Genomic DNA, 23984 nt, shown 5'->3' on the forward strand with positions numbered 1-23984 from the left:
AGTAAGGGGTTTCAGGTTGTTTTTTTTGTTTTTTTTAAAAACAGTCATTTTTTATTATTTGTTGTTTAGGAGTTATAAAATTGCTTTTGCAGTCTACTAATATTACAACTTTATTCAGATAGTATTATGACTCTGTCCTTTTGTCATTACCAGTCACATAATGTTATGACTTCTCATACGACTTTCCTTCTCGTAATATTATGACTTTAATCTTGTAACTTCATTTTTTCCCTTGGCCTTGCCCTAATATTTCGTCATGTTTGTTGACTTATGAGGAAAAATTCATAAGTGGCATTGGCATTTGTATTGAACACTAATGGCGATACAAAAAAAAAAAAAGAAAGAAAAAAAGTATTGACTTAATTATAAAACTAATCAGGTAAATTAAATTAAATGATGCAACAGATTAAACTGTTGCATCATTTGAATCTTTAAATCAAATCTTTGAATCTTTCATTCAAAGATTTGAATGAAGAGATGTTATTCTGATCTTTTTTTAACTAGTACATTATTTTAATATCATATTGCTATTTCTAAAGTTGTCACTCACCTCTGCTTTTTTTCTCTTTTTTATGTTTTTCTACTGGTTCAGCCATTTTCAGTCGTTGTACGTTCACGTCTTAAAGGCGACTCGTACAGAGATGTTAGCAGTAGTTGATGCGTCTCTGTCCCGTGTTTACTGGGCTTTTGTTCTAATCCTTACACACACCACCATTACATGCTGTGTGTTTCCCACCCTGCGTGTCCCGTTTGCAGCAGTTCGGCAGCAAGCGAGTGAAAAAGGCGCCAACGTCAACACGGAGATTCAGAAACAGCCTCGCAGGACTATAGATGAGAATCGTTTTTAGCAGAATGCAAAAGTTTCTGGCTGCTTGGAAGTAAAATATAAAGCAATTAGGTGTGGCTTAGGCTTTTACAAGCAGGCAATCATTTTAATGATCTGTTTTTACTGAAAGTCTCGCCTTTCTTTTTTTTTTTTTTTACGATGGACTAAATACAAACTGAGTATGATCTACTTTTTTCAAGAGCTAAAATATATGTATATATACACATATATATAAACGCTATGAAGTGAAAACAAAAAAATGTTGATTTTCACATTTCCTCCCGCTTTTCTGTTTGCTAAACACTGAACATTTACGCGATTGGACGGAGAGTATTGATGAAAATTGGTTTCAAGTCTTGCCACAGACACTCAAGTGGATTTGATCCTGGACTTTGACTGGACCATTATAACGTACGAACATTTTGAATGCGCTCCACCTCAGTCTCACTCTCAAGTCTTCTGCTGTTTATTCGTCTTCCCATCAACCCTGCCCAGCATTCCTGTCTCTGCCGAAGCATGATGCTGTCATCGCCATGTTTCATTTCATACTTCGTTTCAACTTAGCATCCAGCCCAAAAAGTTCAATTATGGACCTATTTGACTATTTACACTGACATCAACCTGCATACTGGGAGTTGTTCAAATTAAAATTCAAAAATAACTTACTGATCCCAAAGGAAAATTACATAAATTGTTCAGGGGTAAACAGAGTAAAGGGGGCCGGACACAAATGGACGCCGTACTTTTCAGATTTTCCTTTGAAAAACAAACCGACAACCATTTATCATTTTCTTTCATAATCATCAACTATGTTTTGTTAGTTTATTATAAAAAAATCTAAAAAAAACCCAAAATGCATTAAATGGATGTGAAAAGTCTATGTTTATTAAATGTTGGAGTTTCTCCATTGTTGGCGTTTTTAAACATTTTCTTGCTTATTTCACCTCAATCTTATTTCTTCTTTGTTTTCTGTGTCTGTCACTGGTGTTTATATTTAGATCAGTCTAAACTCAGCTGCTTATTTACTTGTGTTTAGATTTTACTGTGTTAGCTTATTCTCTGTATCCAGATTTATGTTCCCCAGTGTGTTTACTCCTCCCTTGCTCTTCTCGTGCCATATCTCTCCCTCTTTCTCTCTCTTCCTCTCCTTCTCCCTCAGCCCGCCTGCCTGGTCTCCCCTTCAGCTGCGCCCTGTTTCCAAACAGTCACTTGTCTTTTTATCTACTAATCAAGACGCCTGGTACATAAGATCCTCATTCTCCATTATTCACAGCTTCTAATTAAATACACATATAATAACAATAATTCATATATATAGCCTGAATTATGACAGGATATATGCATAATGGACATTTTTAGAGTGCAGCCATCTTTTACCATACTATACCAAATTTATGTAAGAAGCACTTTAAACACCCACATGACCAAATTGCTGTAATATTTTTAGCACATTTTTGCCAAACGTCTTCCCCCCCCCCCCCCCCCCCCCCCCCCTTTTTGCCTAAAACATCTTTTGGAAAAGAAAAGTTTGTGATTCCCCCCCCAAAAAATTACTTTTGGCATTATTTTAGGAAGATGACGATATAAAATAGTAAAAATAATAAAATATTTCCCTTCAAACAAAACGCTTTCAAATGATAGTAGCAGCAATGGTGATCTGTTGTCTGGAAGAAAAAGAAGGATAAATTGTTGGTTGAATTAGTACAATTAGTGCCCAGAAACAAAGAGTGCTAAAACTTCTGCAACATTTGGACCCCACTTAGAAGCAGCTGCTTAGTTTAGTTTTGTTAGACTCCCTTACTGTATCATGGCATGTAAAAGTACACCAGCAAAAATCACAACACTAACAAAGCTTATATATGTCAAAAAACATTGGTTTGACCCCTTTTCCAAACACTTTTTACTAGAAGTCGCCCAAGTATTTCAAAATTCTTGATGCAAAACAATTTCTTTTAAATATTTTGAGCAATTCTTTCCTTTTTTTGCTTATTAAAACCCTTTTAAAAAAATGTCAAACGTCTTGATTTTGAAGCTCCGGCGGACGGCTTGGAGAACCGAATGGTTGCCGAGGGCTTTGGGGGCTGCAGTGCAATGAACCGTGCACCACCCTCGTCTCTGTGGACTCACTCGAGGCTTAACTGCCAAATTTATGGACGGAAAACGCTGGGAAAAAAAAAGGGAGGAACTAAAGTGGTGGGAGGTAAGCAATGTGATTCTCCAAGAGCCATGTTTACACTGCTCTTGATGAGGAGCGAAGCTGTTAATCTGCATGGAGCCGTTCAACGCGATCCACTTTTCTTTTTTGACTCAAAGGTTAAGACTGCTGAGATGTGAGGTGTTGAGTGGGGAAGTAGGTAGTTGGGCGAGGAAGGAAAGCAGGTTTCCTCCTGGCTTCGTTGGCACCGCGCTCTATCTCCTGTCCAACAACAGCAGAGCGAGACGGGCAGCTGATTTGAACAATAAATATGGCGGTTTTTAAACTGATGTCGCGACGGCTCGTTTTTGTCACCTGAGAAGAAAGGCAGCAATCAGACTGTTTGGATTAGATCCCAGAGCAATGAGTCCGGGCGGGCGGGTGGGGGGTAAGAGGTGTTCGGGTTACTGTCTGGGAAAAGGTTTCGCAGAGATGTATGGGTATCACTGTATCATCAAGCAAAAGGGGGAACCTTGTGTTAAGCTAACCTGCTTTTAGCTCCAACCCCTCCAAATGGAACCACTCCCAAGGATAACTTAGGGAAATGTTTAGGCTGGAAGTCAGGCTGTCATGTGTTACGCTAAGTGCAGACTATCTGTCAGGCTTGTGTTCACTATAACTGCACCTCAACTGAAGACCAAGTTCTTCTATGAACTCTTAAGTGACGTAAAAAGCTATGAACACTGCTTAGTGGGCCGAAAAAAAGGCCAACTGTGGAGGCGTGCAGCTGGAAATCAATGCTGCTGTTCCACCCAACAGAAGATAGGGGCGCCAGAGAGCAGACATCAACAGTCTAATTTAGCTTGACAGCGCAGTTAGACGGTTAGCACAGTTTGACAGTTAGCGCAGCTTGACAGCGCAGCTTGTCAGCACAACTTAATGTGGCAAACATGGATGTGAATAAAGCAGCTATTGCACACTCCGACTATTCATGGTTCAATGTTCGCAAATTTGTCTGTGATTTCTGTAATTCAAAACGTGTACTGAATTATTTTGTGGAAAATCCGGCAAGTTGCAAATTTTTTCATCGCGCATATCTAAAATATTTGAAAGAAAATGCAACATGGGAAGCTAACATAGCTATAGCATGCCAATTAGCATTGCCGTTTGCAAAACGTCCAATCAAGAAGTTCCATTTATTTTCCTTGATGCTGATTGGCTGTACTCCCAAGCGCGATAGTAATAAAGAGTGTAGCTATTAGCTTATGTGGTAGGGCCAAGATGGCTTCCACTGTGCATCATACTGCATATTAAGGTATATTTTTTGTTTGAAATAAACTATAAGTGTTTTTAGAGGGTGTCTGAAGCATTAGCAGATTTTAGCTATGGTCGCTAATCCATGACAAAACTGTATTTTATCTTTGTTTTCAGCTATACAGACACATGCACAAGCAGTTAGCGCACTGCTAAGATATTTTACCGGTAAGATTCCAGCCAGAGTGGCAGCAGTGCGTTTGCACGGGGTCCGTCTTTACTCCCAGAGGTCCTTCCACACAGAAGGAGCTCAGCTTTTGTCTCCCCCATTTTAATTCCTGCCAGCCTGGCCTCAAACCGAGCGAGTGCGCTCACATCTGTGCGTCTCTGTGTGTGTGTGTGTCTTTTTTCTTTTCTTTCCTTGTACACGCGTATGTGTACTCGCGGAGTGAACAGAGGAGAATGCCGATTACCTGTTTGCTATGCTTGTCTTGTGAGGCGTTCATGGAGAACCTCAAGCAGTAAATTTTGAAATTGCCCGGGTCAGTTCGCTGTAGATCGCCTGCTTAGTCCGCTTTTTCCAAAGGAATTTGATTATTACCTGAACCATGTCAGCAGTTACTTCTTCTTTCTCTTTTTCTCTTTTTTTTTATAAAGTATCAGCTTTCCCGTCAAACTTAATATTTTCCACAAATATATATTAGCCCATATAAAAAGTATTCACTAAATTGGATATTTTACCCTTTCACTGCTTTTACAAATCAATCATGATCAACATAATTTGACAAAAAAAAAAGGAAAAGATTAAAGAAGTCATGTAATGTCAATGTGAAAACTGAATTAAACAAAATAATGACAAATTAAAAAAAAAATTTAACACAGATGATTGCATAAATATTCAGCAGTCGTGGTCCCACATCTAGATGCCAGAAATTTCTGTTAAATTTAGCGATTAGCTGTGAACAGCTCTTTCCAAGTCTTGCCACAAACTCTCTGTTGGGTTGAGGTCTGTGCTGCTACTGGTCCACCCCAGAACATCCACCTTGTCCACTTCCAACTGGTACAACTCAGGGTTTTTCTTTTCCCTTGCAGGGCATCTAAAACGCTGGCCTGCGTGTTTTAGATTTGTTTTGGTTGCATGCAGCTGATTCAAATAGCTGGATGACCTCTTCTGCATGCCATCAAGTGCTGCAGAAGCCTGTTAATCATCCACTTATTCAAGTCAGGTGTGTGGACAAAGGGGAAACACCTAAAACATGCAGGGCAGTGGTCCCTGAGGACCCTGAGGAATTGAGAACCAGCTGTGGCTGGATGTCTGGCTGTCTCTTCAGCGTAGTCGTGGCAACCTGGTGACCTCTCCATCTTGTACACTCTCTCGGGTTGTGAGGACGGCCTGATCCAGGTAGATTTAAACACAAGGCCATATTCCTTTCTTGATGACGGATTGAACTGAACTGCACGGGATGTTCAGTACCTTAGAGATCGTTTTGTATCGATTTGATGAATTAGGTTTGTTACTTTGAATGAGCACCATTATGTGTTTTCCAGTCACAGAGTGTCATTTTATAGCACAATCAAATTACTACGGTACCTTCAGTTGTTATAAAAATGCTGCATATATCAAATATGGCTTAAAAGAAACTTTTACTTTATAACTTACGCCTTGAAATGGGGACTCTATCTTTTTAAGAAACTCCTGCTCTTTCTGAAGCTCCACCTTCAGGACGTCATCACAGCATGGCTCCTCTATTTACCCTTTAGCAAATGTTTTTACCAGCGTTGCTCTGAGAAGTAGATTCTATAGTGAGGAGTTCCATGGGGTGCTTGCTAATTGGTGCTAGCTAGTCTGAAGGAGCAGAGTGGAGAAGACGTGGCGTTCTTTGTGGAAACTCACTCCAGCTCAGAGAAGGAGCATTTTTCACAGCTGAATGGTTGCCATGGAAATTAAATGATTTCTCAAACATTCATGAAAGAATCAAAGCAACACTCCAGGTATGTTTTGCTGAGAGAATAACATTATAACATGATGTGGAGCTCAAAAAAGTCAATTTTACATAACACTTGCCCTTTAAAGGTGGTGAATATTTATGCAATTCCTTATTTTATTTGACATATTTTAATCTAATTGTCATTATTTTGTAGAAATTGGTTTTCATTTTAACATCAAAGGGTTTTTTTTAAGCTTTTTGTGTCAAATTTTGTTGATCATAAATGATTTGTGAAAAAAATAACAAGGGTAAAACATCATCTTACACTCAGCTTCAACATGCATCTTTTCTGGGCCGTATGGTCTGGAAACAGGCTTCCACTGCTGCGCTGATGACCATCTGTCTTACTATTTGTGTCTGCGTCTTTTTCTGATCCTATCATTCAACTCCGTGTCTTCCCTTCAGCAGTGTCATGCAAAGCATCTGTTACCTTTGCAGGCTCTGCGGTGAGAGATGGACTTGGTCATGTCCCTGTAGTAGCCCTCCTTGCAGTAGTGACAGTGGCGCCCCGCTGTGTTGTGACGACAGTTGAGGCAGACGCCACCGCTCCTGCGGCCGGACAGCTTGTACAGCTCCATGTTGAAGCGGCAGCGGCGGGCGTGCAGGTTGCAGTGGCACGCTGGGCAAAAACAAAGGAGATGGCAAAAAAACTCAAATCCCTGGCATTTGTGGAACACAGACTCTCCATCCTCTGCCATGAGCACAAAAAAAAAAAAACATGACATCCCTCTGACACAATGTGACGTAAAAACTGTTGATTTTTTACTTTTTTTTTTAAGTGTCTATGACCTACAGATGACATATTCTAGATGAATGTTTTATTTTGAGCTTTGAAACTCTAAATAAAAGTTTTCACAGCTGAATGGTTGCCATGGGAATTTAATGATCTCTCAAACATTCATGAAAGAATCAAGGCAACACTCCAGATATGTTTTGATGAGGGAATAACATTATAAGATGATGTGAAGCTCAAAAAAGTCAATTTTGCGTAACACTAGTGGGAGGCAAAAAATACTTTTTTCGCCTCCCACTAGTCACTGTCAGCAGTGACTTGACCACCCAAACTAAAACCTACCAAAACCATTGAAAATTCAAATTTAATCCTTAAACTCCCAAAAATATTCTCACATCACCATGTCTGTATGTGGAATAACACACAATTGCTTCATGAAATCTCTACACTCAATTGATTTTGTACAAAAAAAAATTACCTTCATGGTAGCAATATTACTGATGCTGACAAATTTGTTAAAAATTCCTAATGCGTCCACAAAAAAATCTCAGAATATTCACACCTGACTGGTTTTTTTGGTACAAAAACTGTCAAAATTTCTCAATCCACCTTAATCTAAAAAGTTTTCAAAGTATAATTCAAAACTAGCCAAATAGCAAATGTTAGCAGAACAGACCCAGGTATCAATGTTAGCCATATTGCTTTTTATAAACTCTGTGATGCTGTGAGAGCTCAGGTGAAACCAGCTGCACACTGTTCTAAAAAAAACCAAAACAAAACATCATCCTCCTGCTACTTCCTGTCGTGTTCTTTGTAGTTTCCGCCAGTAGTAACATCCGCCTGTTGATCATGTGACTCATGTGAAGCAGAAAAAAGTTGCATTTTTGTGAAATGCATCTATTTCGATGCACCACGTCATCCTAGCGCCTAAAACTCTTAATCGGAAAGCGAGTTTTTTTCAAAATTGATGTGTTCTAATTAAGCAAATTTAGTTTTTGAATTTCAATTCGTTTTGGGAAACGCGGCTATTGTTGTGCTCACCTTCGCATTAGACGTTTGCTATACTTGATGCCATCACACTGTGTCGATTTACAAAGTAAAGAAGAGCTGCATTTTGATGTTTTCAAGCTACATCCCCTTCTGAAATCCTTATACGTCTCGGTTTAGTTTTACGTGTAAGTTGACAATTTTTTTTCATTTGACTTCATCACAAAAACATTCTTAAGAGAAGCCCTCCTCCCTCCCTCATAATACCTCACATAATCTCTCCATCGGTGCGCCGGCCTTACTGGCATTACAAAGAGATGCGGGCGATAGGGACGTCACATATGCTGCGGATTTATCAGCGCTCTGAATCACGTAAAAATGGGCTAACATCTGCCATTGGAGACCAGGGCTGGCAGGTGGTTGGGATTCAGAAACCCTTTCTCTGCATTGGGGGCCCGGACACACACACACACACGTGAACACGCACACCGTCCACAGAGGTGTTTGGCAGCTGCCATGGGCTTATCTCTCTCACTTCCCTCCCCAAAGCTGATCCAACATGCTCTTTACCAGCTTTGAAGAACTCCCCCCTGCCCCCTCTCAGAGTTTTGCTGGCTTCTTATCCCAGATGTTATCTCCACTTAAGGGAAGTGTGAGGAAAAACGCAACAGGGATCTTTTAGTGCTTTTTGTGAGTGGAATGCTGAATGAATCCACGGCAGGGACGTCTCAACAAAGAGATATCTACTGGAACGATGCTTCAAAATTCAGAGGAGTAATTTGCCTGCAGCAGATGCCAGTATCTCTTAGCACTGATAATGGATGTGGAGTTTTTAACAAGCAGAAAAACTTAAGAGATTAATCTTGTGTTTCAAATCCGCACTTTCTCACCACCTACTAAGTAATCAAAAGTAGCATACTTCGCAATTTTAAAATACTTTTTTTGCATCCCACTAGTCACACGATTAAGGATGTTACTACTGGCAGAAACGACAAAGAAGACGACAGGAAGTGGAAGGAGGATCGTGGCGCGACAACAAACTTATTCACAGATGATTTTAATTGTGTTTCTTATTTAATGGGAACGCCATAATTGCAAAACTGCGGGGCGGTTTTCAACATCAGCAGAATACTGCGCATATTTTTTAATGGAAATGCAGCTACTGTTGATCATTTTGTCTCAATTTATTCCCTGGCCGAGGTCGACTCTCGTTGCTAATGAGGTGCTTTTTCTGAAGCCAGTTGGTTACACTGGATTTTATTAAGGAGTTTATGAGTAAAAGGAGCCCAATACACGTCCATGCAACACTTTTCAGATTTTTATTTGTAAAGGATTTGGAAAATTGTGTACGATTTGCCATCTGCTCTACGTTGTAGTGGCCCGTGACAAAAAATTACAATAAACTGTTTGAGTACAATGGTATCACGGAGCATACACTTCATTTGGATGATGATATATGATATAAGGTTTCGTTGAGTTTTTTGAGCCTGTAGTGAAATGTCGCCGCGGAACAGCTGTGTGCTGGGATTGGACATCCACACACACAACGTGCCTTTTCTGGATGTGAGTCTATTTGCTTTCAAGAGCCTACTTAGAGCTACGCCGCTCCAATCTATTTATGTTCAAGTGCCATTTTATCAGGCATCGAACGGGGAGACACAGTCACCCCACCGCCTGCTGGATTCGAGTGTTCACTGGGTCTGTACGAGAGAACGCGGTTTGGGAACGTTTGGAGATGATAAACTCTGATGAAGATTGTTTTTTTTGGGCGCCTTCGAAGGAGTCTTGAATTAGTAGTGATCTGGAAGGAAAACAACACTTCTTCCAGAGAATGAGAAAGACTCAATAGCAGCCTGGTTGGTTTTTATCCATTTACTCCCTAACAGCATCTGATCGCATTCAGTCACTCAGATCGGGATCAAATGACGTTTGCCAAATCAAACAGGGTTCGTGTCTCGTCTCGGTGAGATAGGAGTGACATATTTTAGTTGGTTTTAGTGATCAGGACAAACAGAGGAACACATGCAGAAACTGCATTCACTGGGAGAGCGCTCTGAACAAACTATAACACTGTTAAAGTGCTTGCATAACACTGTATGTGGGTGTTACTGTGTTATGAGAGTTGATCAAAAACCATTAAGTGCCTTTTGCACTTGCTATTCAGAGGTTTCTTTAGCACCTTGTTGAAGCACAAATTTTGTATATATTGCAATGATTTTACAGCTTAGACAAGGTTCAAATATATTCACAGCATTTGAGTCACAACTAATAGCTGTTATTTTTTTCATTATAACTTTATTGAGATAAACGAACGTAGTGTAGCCTGGCTGTTGCTGTCGAACGCAATTCCGCTCAATTCTCATCTCCCTTCAGTGTGCAGTCTGGGATTCCTTCCATTGACTTGGATTCTCTCCCACAACGTTTCAACCGGGCCAATCAGCGAAGAGAAGGAGACGTTTTGAACGATGATGTGGATTTTCTGCACTTTTGGAAGTATAGTTCTTCTGTAGTTTTAGCGATGACAGGGAGGGAGCAAAGGAAGCCACTCAGTCCGCGTTGACCACGCCTCCAAATATTGAGTTAATGCTAACAGCCGCGTCGTTGTACTTGGCGCTTCTCTCTTTGCAGTAGAGGGTGGTTGTTTACATCATAGTCAACTTCCGGTAAGCTAATTACGCATGTCATGGGTAAATGTTAGCAACTGGGTAAAATGTAAAACTTCAACAGAGTCCACGCCTCCAGGAAATAATTGTTTATCAATAGCAGAGAGTCCAGAACCTCTGTACGAAGTGAAGTGTAGAACAAGGGACGGCTTTCATGATGCCAGGTCACAGTTAAAGTGATGATGGATGGAGATAAAAACAGCGAGGAATAAAACCATCTGAAGGCAGTAAAAGACTTCAGACTGTCTCTGGCCCTGGCTGACATAGGTTAGATAAAATATTCGTGTTATGTGACCCAGACAAAGTCAAAATGTACATCTAATTGCAAGTTATTTGCAAGAATTAGCAAGGTTCTTCATCCATCTTGAACAAGCTTGAACTCATTTTAAAAGAATTGGCAAAAGCTTCAGTCTCTAGATGTTCAAAGCAAAGACTCCCTCCATATGTGCAATTACAGCTGCAAAAACTAATGCATACATAAAATACATTTTGTTTGTGTTTGTAGCTTAAAATGTCTCAGAGGAATAAAGACTTTTGCGAGGTTGAACAACCCAGACTTCCACGATAGGGTAACTTTTCCCTCAATCTGTCGTTCAACAACCGGCCACTTCACTGCATAACTATAAATCCTGTTGTCAAATGTAAAATCTACCGAAAGTCGGTGATCTAAAATCACTTTCCATAATCAGACATATCCCAGGATTCCCAAAATGCTCTAACGTCCAAGAATTTATCATGAAAACATAAGCTTAGCTTGTGTAGCTATAAAGTTACACCCTTCTTTACAAGCTTGGCTTAACATTTTGTTCTTGAACAACCATAAAAATCTAAAAGAAAATATAAAACTGTATTCCTCATTAAAAAAATATATTAATTTTGAGAACTTACGGTTTCTGTACGAATTTTATATCAGTGGCTCTTAACCTTTTTCCTGAACGGCCTTCTCTTCCACCCCCCGAGCTGTCTGCAAGGCCACGGCTCACACACTTATGAACAAAGGTTAGGACAATAACCCTCTAATTGATTTTTTTTATTTGAGTCGTACCAAAACATTTCTATTTGCTTTGGCAATATTTAGTCGCTATGATTCAGCTTCAAACAAGGTGAGTTTGTAAGTGGGGATTTTCTTCGGCGCCTGTGACGAAAAATACAAAAACTGAGTTAAAGACTTGTCATTTCACAAACATGCTTGATGCAGTTCTGTGTGTAACAGCAGCAAGTAGTGCAATTAAATCCAACACCTTGAGAAAAATATGAAGAAGTTCTTATTCTATCGCATTTTTCACAAACTCCAGTTTAGGAGTTTTGCTTTTGTACAGGGAGATCAAAATAAAAGCTGTATAAATAAAAGAGCACATCCTCCGCTGCCATTGCTAAAAGTACATTATCGTGTTGCAATGTCCTATTCAAAGTCCAGATTTAAATCCAGTCGCACTTTTGTCAAACTCCATCTCTGTCCAATCGGACTGAGATTCTGCTACTTTCCAAAAAGGATTGGGTAACAATTTCAGTCGCTACGGAAACCTGTCACAGTTAAACTCCAAAAGACTTACAGCTCTAATTGCAATGAAAGCTGCTTCTACAATGTTTTACCTTACTGAAAGTAGAGGCACCTCTAATGTTATCTTTTTTTTTGTAGTAGGAAAAAAAAAAGCCTTTTCTCCAATTATTCCCTGCTATGTTTTTCAGTAACTAGCCAAAATGTGAAAAAGTTCAAAGGGTGTGAATATTTTTGCACATATGCTAACCAGACACTTTGCCATAACGGCCCACCCAGGAGATTGCTGTGTGGCGCAGAAACCCCCTGCTTGGGAATCAAAGCTGGATGTAATAATCATCAGCTGATAAACTCGCAGCATTATTAACAGTTGTCTTCATTTTCCGTGTTGTATTTCACTATAAACCCGTATCTTAACCTCTGCATGCAAATTACGTAAGAATGCTAAATAACTCTAAATGTACATTCTTGTTTTGTCGTGTCTCTCAAATTAGAGTCACTAATTGTTATGGCTTTCACAAAAACAGGCAGTACTGTCGCAAAGCAGTGCGTTTCTTTTAATTTTTATCATTTTAGGGCTTAACGTTAACAACAAGTTCTCTGATTCTTCGGCCAGAGGATCGGCTGCCGCCTGACGCTCGAATCCCCCCACAGTAAACATTTCAACCGCACAGCACTGCGGCAGCTGTGATTTTCATGAGGACAAAGGCAACGAAAGGGGTCCGGGTAACAAGTGCTCCAGATGATGATGACTCACTTTACAGGTTTGCGGACTGATTCCAGAAGAAAATGTAAACAGTGAAGGGAAAGCAACTGTAGCTGAACAGAGAGATTTCTATCTCTCACATAACAGATAGTGTTTGTGCGAGGGCCTCCTGCCCTCCAACTGCGGCGTCACATAAATATGTAAACTATGAAAACATCGAGCCAATGCACGCTCCGTGTTTCTCTTTAGTCTGGCCATAAAATGTGGTGGCAACAATAACTGTGCTGGAGATTTTCGTAAGCTGGAATCCCTGGCGACGTCAATGAAGGAATTTCGTAAAGAGGAAGTCAGTGAGATGTTGCTGAACATAAAGTTCTCTCCTGTCTTTAAACTGCGGCACTAATGAGCCGATCTCACTATCAAAAGCTAATTTGTTTTGAGATCAATAGGACGGAGTTTATAGTATCCTGCTGCGTCGTGAGAGGGTATGTCACTTTCTCGTCCTGTTTCGTATTAGTCTTCATATTAGCCGTAGTGGACAGCTATTCAAAAGGCAGTTTGTTCTAAATATCTGGTCATTGTAACCTCAGGTACATTTCCTCTGAATCCAAAATAGCTGACAAACAGCCACGCTTGTTGAACACTCGAGGAAGATCCTGTCAGTCCTTCTATTTTTCAAGAACCCTAGAGCTAAATATGATGGAATGCGCCAACTTGTAATTAATACTTTCATTAGTCTAGTTTCAAACAAAGTCTATTGTGAATAAGTAGTCATTTCACGTTGCATAAAGTGGACGTCATTCATCGTCAAGTATATTTATGACTTCAGTCATACAATTGGTTAATCTCTTCTTGAGACTGTTTTTGGTAGTAGAACCAGTGCATGTTTGCTATATTATATATGAAAATTATTTACAAACAGCATTGTGTAGTATGGCTGTATTTAACATTTATCATTTGTCGTGATAAATTTCTTATCATGATAAAAATTTTGATTTATCGTTGTCACAATACATTCCAATTAACGATGTTTACAACTCCCTGAAACTATTGTCAGGCTTGATAGTCTTATTATTTTCTCCACTGTTTGTTCAACAAAAACATCAGTGAATATGAATAAATGTGAAAACACAGTTACCGTGCGAAGTTTAGCTTTAGCAAATCAAGCTTCTTCTGTTTTGATGTTTTATTTTCTGTTTTATTTACTTCTTTTCATTATTATTACCATAATTTATTTTTTTTTTTCTCTTTGCATCAATTTATTCTATTGTGCTATCGTGTTGTACAGCTCTTTGGTGCAGTCTTAGCCTGTTTTTGAAAGTGCTTTATAAATAAATTTGACATTGACATTGAGACATTGGTGTCGTAAAGAAGCCGATTACAAATGAGAATGTTTTTCCAAAGCACTGTTTGTGTTTGTGGGGCTATGACTGCTTTGACCCACAGTCGCCGTCGTGCAGTGACCTAAAAAAAGATGTAATAAATAGAACTTTTCCTCATTTTTAATCATTATCTCAACAGTAGATCAAACTTTAAGTCCATATGACCCACCCCTTCCTACATGTGGAGCAGCTTGTCAACACAACACCTCAGCCTCATGCAAACCCAAACCACACATATAAGTCTGACTAACAGGTTTACATGGTGACTTCAGTGTTTGAGGACTCTTTCTCATTGTTTTGTCTGATTGCAGGACGCTTGGGCAATAGCCTACAACAAGTTTTGTGACGCCACCACTTCTGCCCTGCGGCGACTCTCTACATGCTTATAATGGCTGTGCATGTGTTCCAAATTATGTCCACTCCAACCATTTCTTCTGGTTTTTTTTAGTGTACAGTGCACGGCAATCTACATTTACACACACTTTCTGGGAGACCTCTGAATTAAGAACCTGGCGTAATTGAAACTATGTCAAACAAAATCCTTTCTAAAGGTTAAAATCAATAACCCTGTAGTTCAAAGTGCTGCTGTTGTCACCAAAGTTGTACGATAAGACTCTCTTAGCTGGAAATAAAGATTGCAGCATTCTGCTGAACACTTTTTTGAGAGAGGATATGCTTTCCTCCTGTGATGTGGTATTATGAGGAAGTACCTCCTTAATATTTCTGCAGGAGCCTAAGGCAACATCAATAATCACAGTAATCTGCAGCTTCAGTCTGTGTGGGCCTTGGGATTAAAGGAGCATTCTTAATAATTTAGTGCTCTGTTGTAAATGCATGTCAGGAGAACAAATTTATAGCAAAACTAGAAGCAGGAATGTCTATTTTAATTCCCTCAGGAAGCGTGTTTGACTGGCTGTTATCATGTACATTTTTCCACATGTTTGGTGTCAGAGAGATCGTTTATGTATTGGCTCCTTCAGAGCCAATATGAAAACAATCAAGTGTCAGCAATGTGTTTAAGAAGTCAGTGGTTTAAGAAGCTATTTAATAGGACTATTGAGATATGTCAGTGTTTCATTCAGATTGAGATGTGGGGTGCCGTTCGAAAAGTTAGAGAAGCGTTGAAATAAGAGAAAATAATGAGGATTCATTTTTCAAAGTAAAATTTTCACCAGGTTGTTCATTTATAAATTACACAGTTTCAAAGTGAATATTTAGTTAGCTAGCTAACTAGCTAAATATTTGAAGAAAACTGAAATTATGACTTTGAAAAATGAAACCCCCATTTTTTCCTCTTATGACAGGCTAAGTGACACCAAAAAAATGACAGCTCATTTTGGACTGTGTAACTTTGCAAATTGCACTACCAAAGTAAGAGGGAGCAGGACTTTTAGTAGATACCAGAAAGGTTAAATGGAGCACAGCGAAATTGCTGTTTTAATGGTTTGACCTCTCTACTAGAACATACTGGAATTAGAAATGTTGACAACTTTTTGGAAAGCTCTGATTTAAAGCAGGTATCTACATTTTCATAGGGGACATTGTTAAAATATTGTCTTATTGTAGTTCTTAAAGAGACATCTCAGATTTATTTGTTTATTTGTTACCATCCTTGTTTTCACTGGATGCAAAACACACCAATTCAAATCCGAGCATTAACGCTACTTACTAATTACGTGTTTCTGTTACCGCTGTCACATATTGCCTCCCCCTTTCACTCGCGCTCCAAGACATGCGCAGTGGTTTCCTCTGGGCGGCAGAAGATGCTCTTATTACGTCAGTAATAGAAATCCGCTACATAAATCATAGGATATGGCGACATGTAAATTCAGCAGCGCTTCGCTTTCACAGACGTTAGGGACTACGTCCAACTTTTATCGTCACTTAGAGAAGAAGCTCAAAGAAAGGTAAGCTCTGTGGACGCCATGTTAGCAAAGCTAGCTGTGCAGAGGAAAATTGTGTTTGATATGAAAAAAAGTTGACACTTACTGTGTTGAATTATTGTGCGGAGGTGTTGACTGACGTGTTGCACATATAGACCAAGCTGTGACCAAAAGTCTCCTATATGGTGATGAGGCATTCACAAATGATCCGATTCTTCTTAACGGCTCTTTACTAAGAACGATAGGAGTGGAGCCTCACTGAGAGCCGTTCTTTGTTTTTCTGATGCTCTGCGTACACTGTAGTAGCTATTATTGTTTTATTTAATTAAAATACATATATATACTGTATATATACTGCTCAAAAAAATAAAGGGAACCCCTAAAGTGTTAAACACCTGTTTAAGTGTTCCCTTTATTTTTTTGAGCAGTGTATATATATATATATATATATAGCCGATATATAATTGAAAATATTACTAAAATCATATGAGTGCGATACTGTATATTGCCACTTTTTATGAGCTGAATGCATTATTATACCTCTGGTATAAACTGATCCAATAAGATTTAGCCATTTGTGGTGCTAAAAGCCAGAAGGTAACCCTGAACCTGGTTTGTATCATGCTGAACATTTGGATTATCAGCAGCTTACCTAAAAGAAAAGGCTTTTGTTTTGTTTTTTACCCTAAGATCCATTAAGAAGAGACATTTCACAGGTAAACAATCCGGGTGTAAAGTGTCATGGTGATGTCATCACTATTTCCTGTTGACAAAGGCTCCAAAAACAACCTCTGACTTCAGACTTTCCAGGACCTTCTTGTGGTGGAATAGTCAAACCTTTGCTACAATTGCCATTTACGAGTTGATGTTAGTACAATTGTCCTGCTGTGAGGTCTAATAAAGACGTCTGCAAGCCGGCAACCCTCCTAGTCTAATTGCACGCTGCTCACATGTTGATTATTAGATATAAAATGTGTGCCATGCCTCTCAGTCATGACAGTTTGCCTTTGGTCTGTCTGCAAACAGCCTCCCCACTGTGTGCGAATTAGTCTCGTCACGGACTTGCAGGCTGAGTCCCGCCGTGCAGAGGGGGCTAATGTCATGGTGGTGGTGGTGGGGGGGTTGGAGTTCCCTTTCTTTATGAGCACTGCTCTGTGATCTCTGATGGGGATCAATTAGTTGAGCAATCAGCCCGCCCTGAGCTTTTGTGTGAGCAACTGCTTGTAAACAGTTTGGTTGCCTGGAGAACAGGGATTGCACTGGCTGAACATAAACAGCCACCCAAGTCAGGATTGGCTGAGGTAGCTCTCTGGGCTCCTTCTCAGCCCCATGGATGTCATTAGGTAATGTGAAGTGACATCAGCCCATGCGCGGGGCAATTAGCAAAAGATTAGCTTTGCAATCATTGGTGTGGGTTAAGTTGTTAGAGGGATTTCTGACAGGAACAGGAGTTTTCATCACCAGGCTTTAAAGTAGATCTCCGATCACTCCACCGGTTATCCAGGCTAATAAATCTTGTTGGCTCTGACGATTATACTTTATATGTGATAGGTTCCGTCAAAAAAAATAAATAAATAAAATCTACACTGTCTGTGACTCCAATCTGCTCTGAATTATGACTTGTTCTACTTGCAGAAACGAAAGCCCTGACAATTTCTAGAGGCTAGAGCTTGTAATTGTGCAACCTGTAATGGCTGGAGTTATTCACTTTCTTCTCTAAGCAGCCACTGATAGACGCTGCCAGAGATAACACGCCTTCTTTTATGAATAATAATGCATAGTGGCCAGCATATCAGCCCATTTATCCTCTTGTTTAAGGGCTGGGAGACGTCCAGGGGAGTGGGCGTATACTCCTCGTCCAGTTTGCTGGAAAGGACGCAACAAGCTCCCCTGAGATCTTTGCTGCATGTCAGCCCTGTTCTACCACACTTTGGTCTTACTTTGATACAATACAGTAATTCATTAAAGCTGCAGTGCTATAGCAGAAAGAGACTCAAAGTTCAGGATTTACAGTATCTTGAAGAAGTGTACACAATCCTCGAAATGTTACTTTTTTTTAAGTCAAACTACAAACTTGGATGTATTTGTATTGTGATTTTAATGTATGTGCAAAAAACTGTCTCTACCAGCTCTACATATCTAGAAATTGAAACCTAAAACAACCCAACAGAATAACTGAAGAGCATCTTTTTCAAATTCTGACAAAAATTCTCAGATGGATTAAGGTCTTAATTCTGACTGGGCCATTCTCTGACACCACTAAATAAAGTCCAAGCAACTGGAATCTGTAAGAAATGACCTGATTCACAAACAGAGTGAGTATGAGAGTATGTTTAACTTAGTTGTGTTTTTAATAAAGCTGCTCTGTCGTTAGTAAGCTGTCTGGGAAAGCAGACTATTAATCAGAGCAGCAGCCAAGAGGCCAATGGTCACTCTAGAAGTCAAGCTTGATAAGTTAGAAACAAAGCACTCCGAGGACTTTTTAAGAGTCTGTAAAACACATAACACTCAGTAGGGATCATCTCTGGCATGACCTGAAAACTGGGTTTATCAAACGCTCACTGTCCAATCTTGATGATTGAAAGAAGAAGGATGAAAAGGTTGTTCTCTGGGTGAAAATGTTAGAGACATACCCCCAAAAAATTTCTAGCTGCAACTCCCGCGAGACATCATCTCTATAAAGTGTTGACTCAGGAGGCTGAAAACCAATCATGAACTCCCATCACAGACCATCAACTGTGACATCTCTCTGCTAACTTCTTCTTTCTTGCCATCTTTCCCAGATGACGAGGTTTTGTCCCTGTCTCCAGCTAGCTTTTCGAAGGTCTATCCCTCACAAGAAAGCAGGACCTGGCAACATCACTGATTGTGTGCCTAAGGACTGTGCAGAAGAACTCAGGGATGTCCTCACAGACGTCTTTAACATCTCTCTTAGTCAGGCTTTCGTGCCCAACTGCTTCAAGAGTACCAATAAAGAAGGCCTCTCCATCTTGCTTTGACGACTACCACCTTGTGGCATTGATCCCCATTATCATGAAGTGCTTTGTACGGTCGTCCAGTACATCAAATCTGCCCTCCCTTGTTCGACAGACCCATACCAGTTTGCATACCAGGCAAATAGGTCTAGTCAAGATGGGATTCCCACTGGCCTCCATTCAGCCCTCACTCACCTCGACTCTAAACACTCCTATTTGAAGATGTATTTCTTGGACTTTAGTTCAACTTTTAACACTAAACTGAGGAATGAAAACTTCTCGGTGCAACTTGCTGCTCGACTTCTTGGCCAGGAGACCACGGTCAAGAGGTCCGAGGCATTCTGAACACGGAGGTACCTCAAAGATGCCTTCTGAGCCCCCTACTTTTACTTGCACACCAACATACAACAGCAACCTCTGACATCAGATGCAATAACGAGTCTAACTACAGGTTTGTGGTGAGCCAACTGGCCATGCGGTGCAGAGACCACAATCACTCTCTCCATGTAACGAAGACGAAAAAGATTGTTGTTGACTTATGGAGAAATGCCACCCAGCATTTCCTGGCCAGAAAAGCCCATCAATACCGCTCAGAGCTCAGAGCACCAGTTTTTATCGTGACCCAAAATCCTGACTAAAATACATAGAAGATCCTTCTTCTAAAAGTCTAAAAAAGTGCCCAAAAAGTTCAAGGTGCGCAAAACAAGGCTGTTGATACTATTTTAGTAGTAAAAACTAGTACTTTTTTCTATGTTTCCACTTTTTGTTTGATGACTTGTGCGTTTTCTCTCGACTTCTAGCATTTAGAACTGAAATGCTTAAGGTGAAGAAATATTAAAGGTGTGGAACCAGGTTTCCTTCCTCCCCTAAAGTTTAATCAAGTGTGTAAGCGAGAGTCTATGAAAAGGGATTGTTAGCAGGCACATTCTGGTGTTCCCTGCTGAAAGGAAGCTTTTTCCCAATACAAGCAATTTGTCCAAACTTTGTGTGTGTCCACATCATTTACCCATTCATTGATAAAACGGTAATTGCCCAGTGTTTTTTCTAAAACTGATCTGAAAAGGGTATTTCTATCTTCTCTTTGTTTAATAAATGAGAGTAGGAATATGTTAGTGATTTAATCATCAATATCTTCAAAATAAAAAGCTTACATTCATTTCCTCTGTAGATGGTACAATTGCCTTTGGTCTTTATCACTAGGGTCAATCATTTTTGGGTTTCCTTTAATACGTTTCCTTCCATAGTTTGCTGGAGTTCTGGTACATCCCTTGTGACTGAACCAGTGGAACTGTGTCGGGTTTGTATGTCGCCTCACTTGCACATATCTTTTCAGAGCTGCCCACAAATTCTCTATAGGACTGAGATCAGGACATTGTGATGGTGACGCCAAAATATTAACTTTGTTGACCTTAAGTCACTCACTGTCCATTTGGAAGAGCCATTCTTGTTGGGTCTCTTTTTTGGAAGACTCAATAAGAAAAAGCCAAGAATTTTAAACATGTCCAAAAATGGCCAAAACATTCTAGGGATATGAATCTTAACAAAGTTGCTATATTTTTGCTAACATTTAAGGTCTGAACAAACAGCGGTTTTTACTAATTCACGAGCTGTATCTTCTTGGTTGACGTCTTTAGATGTCACTTCAGTATTTCCACATGATGCTCTTTCCTCACAGTATGAAGTGTACCAGTCCCTCCTGCAGCAAAACAGCCCCACAACCTGATGCTACTAAACCCATAGTTCACAGATGGAATGGTGTTCCCAGGCTTACAAGTGTCCCTCTTTCTCCTTCAAACGTAACTTGCCCAAACAATTCCACCTTAGTTTCATCAGACCACAGAACATGTATCCAAAATGAAGGTCTTTGTCCCTGTCATGTCATTGTTTGTACTTTTACTTTTTGGAGTAATAAATTCCTCTTCCCTGAGTGGCCTTTCAGCCCATGTTGAGAGGCATTGTGGATAATGACACTGTTTTACTTCCTTCAGCTAGCATCAAGGTATTTTAGCTTTTATTCTGGGATTGAAACCTGTCTCAAAACTTCCAAACACATCCAGGTCGAGGCAGCGGGTAGAAGTCCAAATCCCCCTCCAGCAGAAAGAAGGTTGTTTTAACACTTTGGCACGCGGCAGCTCCCCCGGTGTTCTCCCCAGCAAAGGGAGTAAGGGAAGGTGAGGCAGGAAGCCACCAGGCTGTAAATCCCGAAGCAAAGGTGACGCTCCGTCTTAGCTACGGCATGTTTATTGTGGTTTTCTCCCTTTTTCTCCAAAGGCCTATTTGGAACTGTCCACATTCCCAGCTCAAAAATCATCTCTCCCCTGTGCTTTGAACTGCAACAACGCTTTTAACCTTTTACCCCAGGTCTTCACAGAAGGCATTGGAGTTGCGCCGTTTTTGATTTAATAACTGGTGTTTTCATCAGGTCAGATCGTCATATGAAGGAAGTCTGTGCAGGGCCTCACTTCAGCACTTGTAATCGCAGCATTTTTTGCAGACAGGCAGCACAGGTGGATAATTTTTGCTTTCTTTAAGCAAAAGAAACTACTTTTTACAGCTTATTACTAAAGCAATCATCATGTCCTCCACACCAAGCTTCCTCTGGTTGCTAGATGGCTTCCAGGACGCAGCGCTGAGTTGAAGAGGAAAAGGCTGGGTTCTTCCTGGAGCACTCAGAGTTGCAGACAGGAACTATAAGAATGTTAAGGCCAAGTACTTATGAGTGAAATAAATAATGCAAAGAGCCAAAGATTAACTAATCTTATGGCAGCCTCTATAACAGCTCTCAACTTGCTTAACTATTAAAATCTGTCAAAAAAGAAAAGTCTAAGAGTTTTTCACCCTTCATAAAGATACTAAAAGTGAAAGAGAGACTTTATTGGATGCTGCAGCAAACAATCTGTCGTGTAACTTGCACAACCCTAGGATATCTTCAAACAGCTTTCGGCTTAGGGGTGAACTGTGTAGAGAGCAGCTGAAACGCTCGTCATTAATTTTGCTTTAAAAATGGAGCTTGAATTTTCATTCCTTATTTATCCGTTTTAAATGCAATATGAAAATAATTAACACTTTAATAGCTAAATGTGTCATTTTTGATACAATTGTTTCTCTAACAAAGTACTTTCCTTAAAAAAAAAAAATCTGCTGCATCCAGTAAAAGTGTTGCATAAATATGTAATACACTTCTTAAATTAGTAAAAGCAGCAAATGCTTTCTGAATGTCAGAAAAAGTTATTTTTATAGTGCTTAAAAAACATATGTTTTTAGTTATAACTGTTAAGTGCATTCAAAAGCCTGATGTATTAATTATGCTAAAAACAAATGTAGAAAACGAGTCAATGAGTCAAAAATGGTTTCTTTTGAATGAAACAAATCCAGTACTTCATTTTTAAAAAATATTAGAATTTTCCACTACCTGTTTATATTATCATGCTTTAAAGGGCTAAAAACCTTTTTTTTCCTCAATAAAAATGACATAAAACATGTCTATGCTAATGCTAATCCTAACAGCCTAACCAAAATAAATAAATAAAAACTTTTCACTTTTGTGCCACACAGATTTGAATATCCTCTCACGCTTGTTTTCACCGTTGATACAAGAACAAAGACTTCCTATTCGTCCCGCAATGAATCTTGGGATACGGTGGGCTGCGGAAGAAACACCAGACAAATCCTTCAAGACTGGAAAAAGGAGGAAATATTTGTGGGTCGTATTTTTAGGAGCCTTCGAAATTGGACAGCCTTCGTCACTTTGCACTTCACATGCGGCCTTCGAAGAATGCAACCCCTGAATTTGGACACGCCCCCAAATTTAACCTCTAACATTGGAGAAAAATCTGACAAAACATTAATGTTTAGGTTATGTCAACATGGATGGTTTTAATTGGTATTCACACACTTAGACAACACTGCGCTGCATGTTGGAGGTGTTTCCCTTCTGCTACACACCTGACTTGAATAAGTGGGAGATTCAATGGCTTGTGCAGCACTTGATGACTTGCAGAGGAGGTCATGCAGTCATTTGAAATTCGATGTTCTGGAACAGAAAAACGACTAAAATGTGTAAGGCAGTGTGAAACACTGGTTTTAGATTAGGCAATAAGCAATAAATTAGTTAAATCATGTTTCTCTCTCTTCCAACCAAAAACTGGATGACAAACGTCTTCAGTCTGATGCTTTGGTCTCAGCTAGCCGTTTTTTGAAAGACAGTTTCGCTTGATTCAGAATTCGTTTTATTATTTTATTCTGTTGTTTTGTTTATTTATTTTGGACATTTAAAATGTCTTCCAGTTCCAGGGTTAAATGTTCATTCGTATCTCACAATGTGTTCTTGCATCATTATGGCATTACCATCATATCACTTGAAAATGGTCTCAAAACAACAATATTATAGTTTGTCGCAATAACTTCAGGGGCAAATGATCATCCAGCAAAATCTGTTATGGTGATAGACTTAGCTTAGATGCATTATTTTAATGGAAGAACTAAAATTGTTTAAAGACATTTCCCCGAGTAGTGTCGCGGAGGCCTGATCTGTGCACCAGTGCTAACAGATTGGAGAAGAGCCAGAAGGGTTTGAGATACTGACTTTAGATTTGTTCTATCATCAAATTTCACAGATTCAAATTTATTTGCGTGGATTCACTAAAGCCTACGTACGCTAATGTGCCACCTGCGTTTTCATTATGCTGCCTGTAGAGGGGTAAGCTAAGAGGGTTGCTGCTCTCAGGGTAAGCTAACATGGTCTCCGTGCTGAAAGGTCATTCATTTCCCTGGCTGGCAGCCTAAACGGGAAGCAGATACTACATGTTATCACAGGCTCATTTTCCGGTGAAATTGACCTTCCCTCTCTGTGTAAACACACTCCACAAAACACCCCCACACACGCGTGCAGATGCCTGGACGCCGAGGACAGCTTGACGTTGCCCGACTTTTACGACACATTTATGCGTCGCCCT

At 39.8% G+C, this 23984-nt stretch overlaps 1 protein-coding gene across 2 annotated transcripts in view; it reads right to left on the bottom strand.

Annotated features, from left to right (window-relative positions):
- The window catches only part of ntn1b (netrin 1b), a 58187-nt gene that overhangs the window by 17909 nt on the left and 16294 nt on the right, over window positions 1–23984 (bottom strand). For both annotated transcript variants that reach the window (XM_028043017.1, XM_028043016.1), the window contains exon 3: window positions 6633–6821. In XM_028043017.1, coding sequence (XP_027898818.1) covers window positions 6633–6821 — 189 coding nt within the window. The remainder of the gene's footprint in view (window positions 1–6632; window positions 6822–23984) is intronic.

Source organism: Xiphophorus couchianus, chromosome 16 (genome assembly GCF_001444195.1).
Source record: "Xiphophorus couchianus chromosome 16, X_couchianus-1.0, whole genome shotgun sequence".
Classification (NCBI taxonomy): domain Eukaryota; kingdom Metazoa; phylum Chordata; class Actinopteri; order Cyprinodontiformes; family Poeciliidae; genus Xiphophorus; species Xiphophorus couchianus.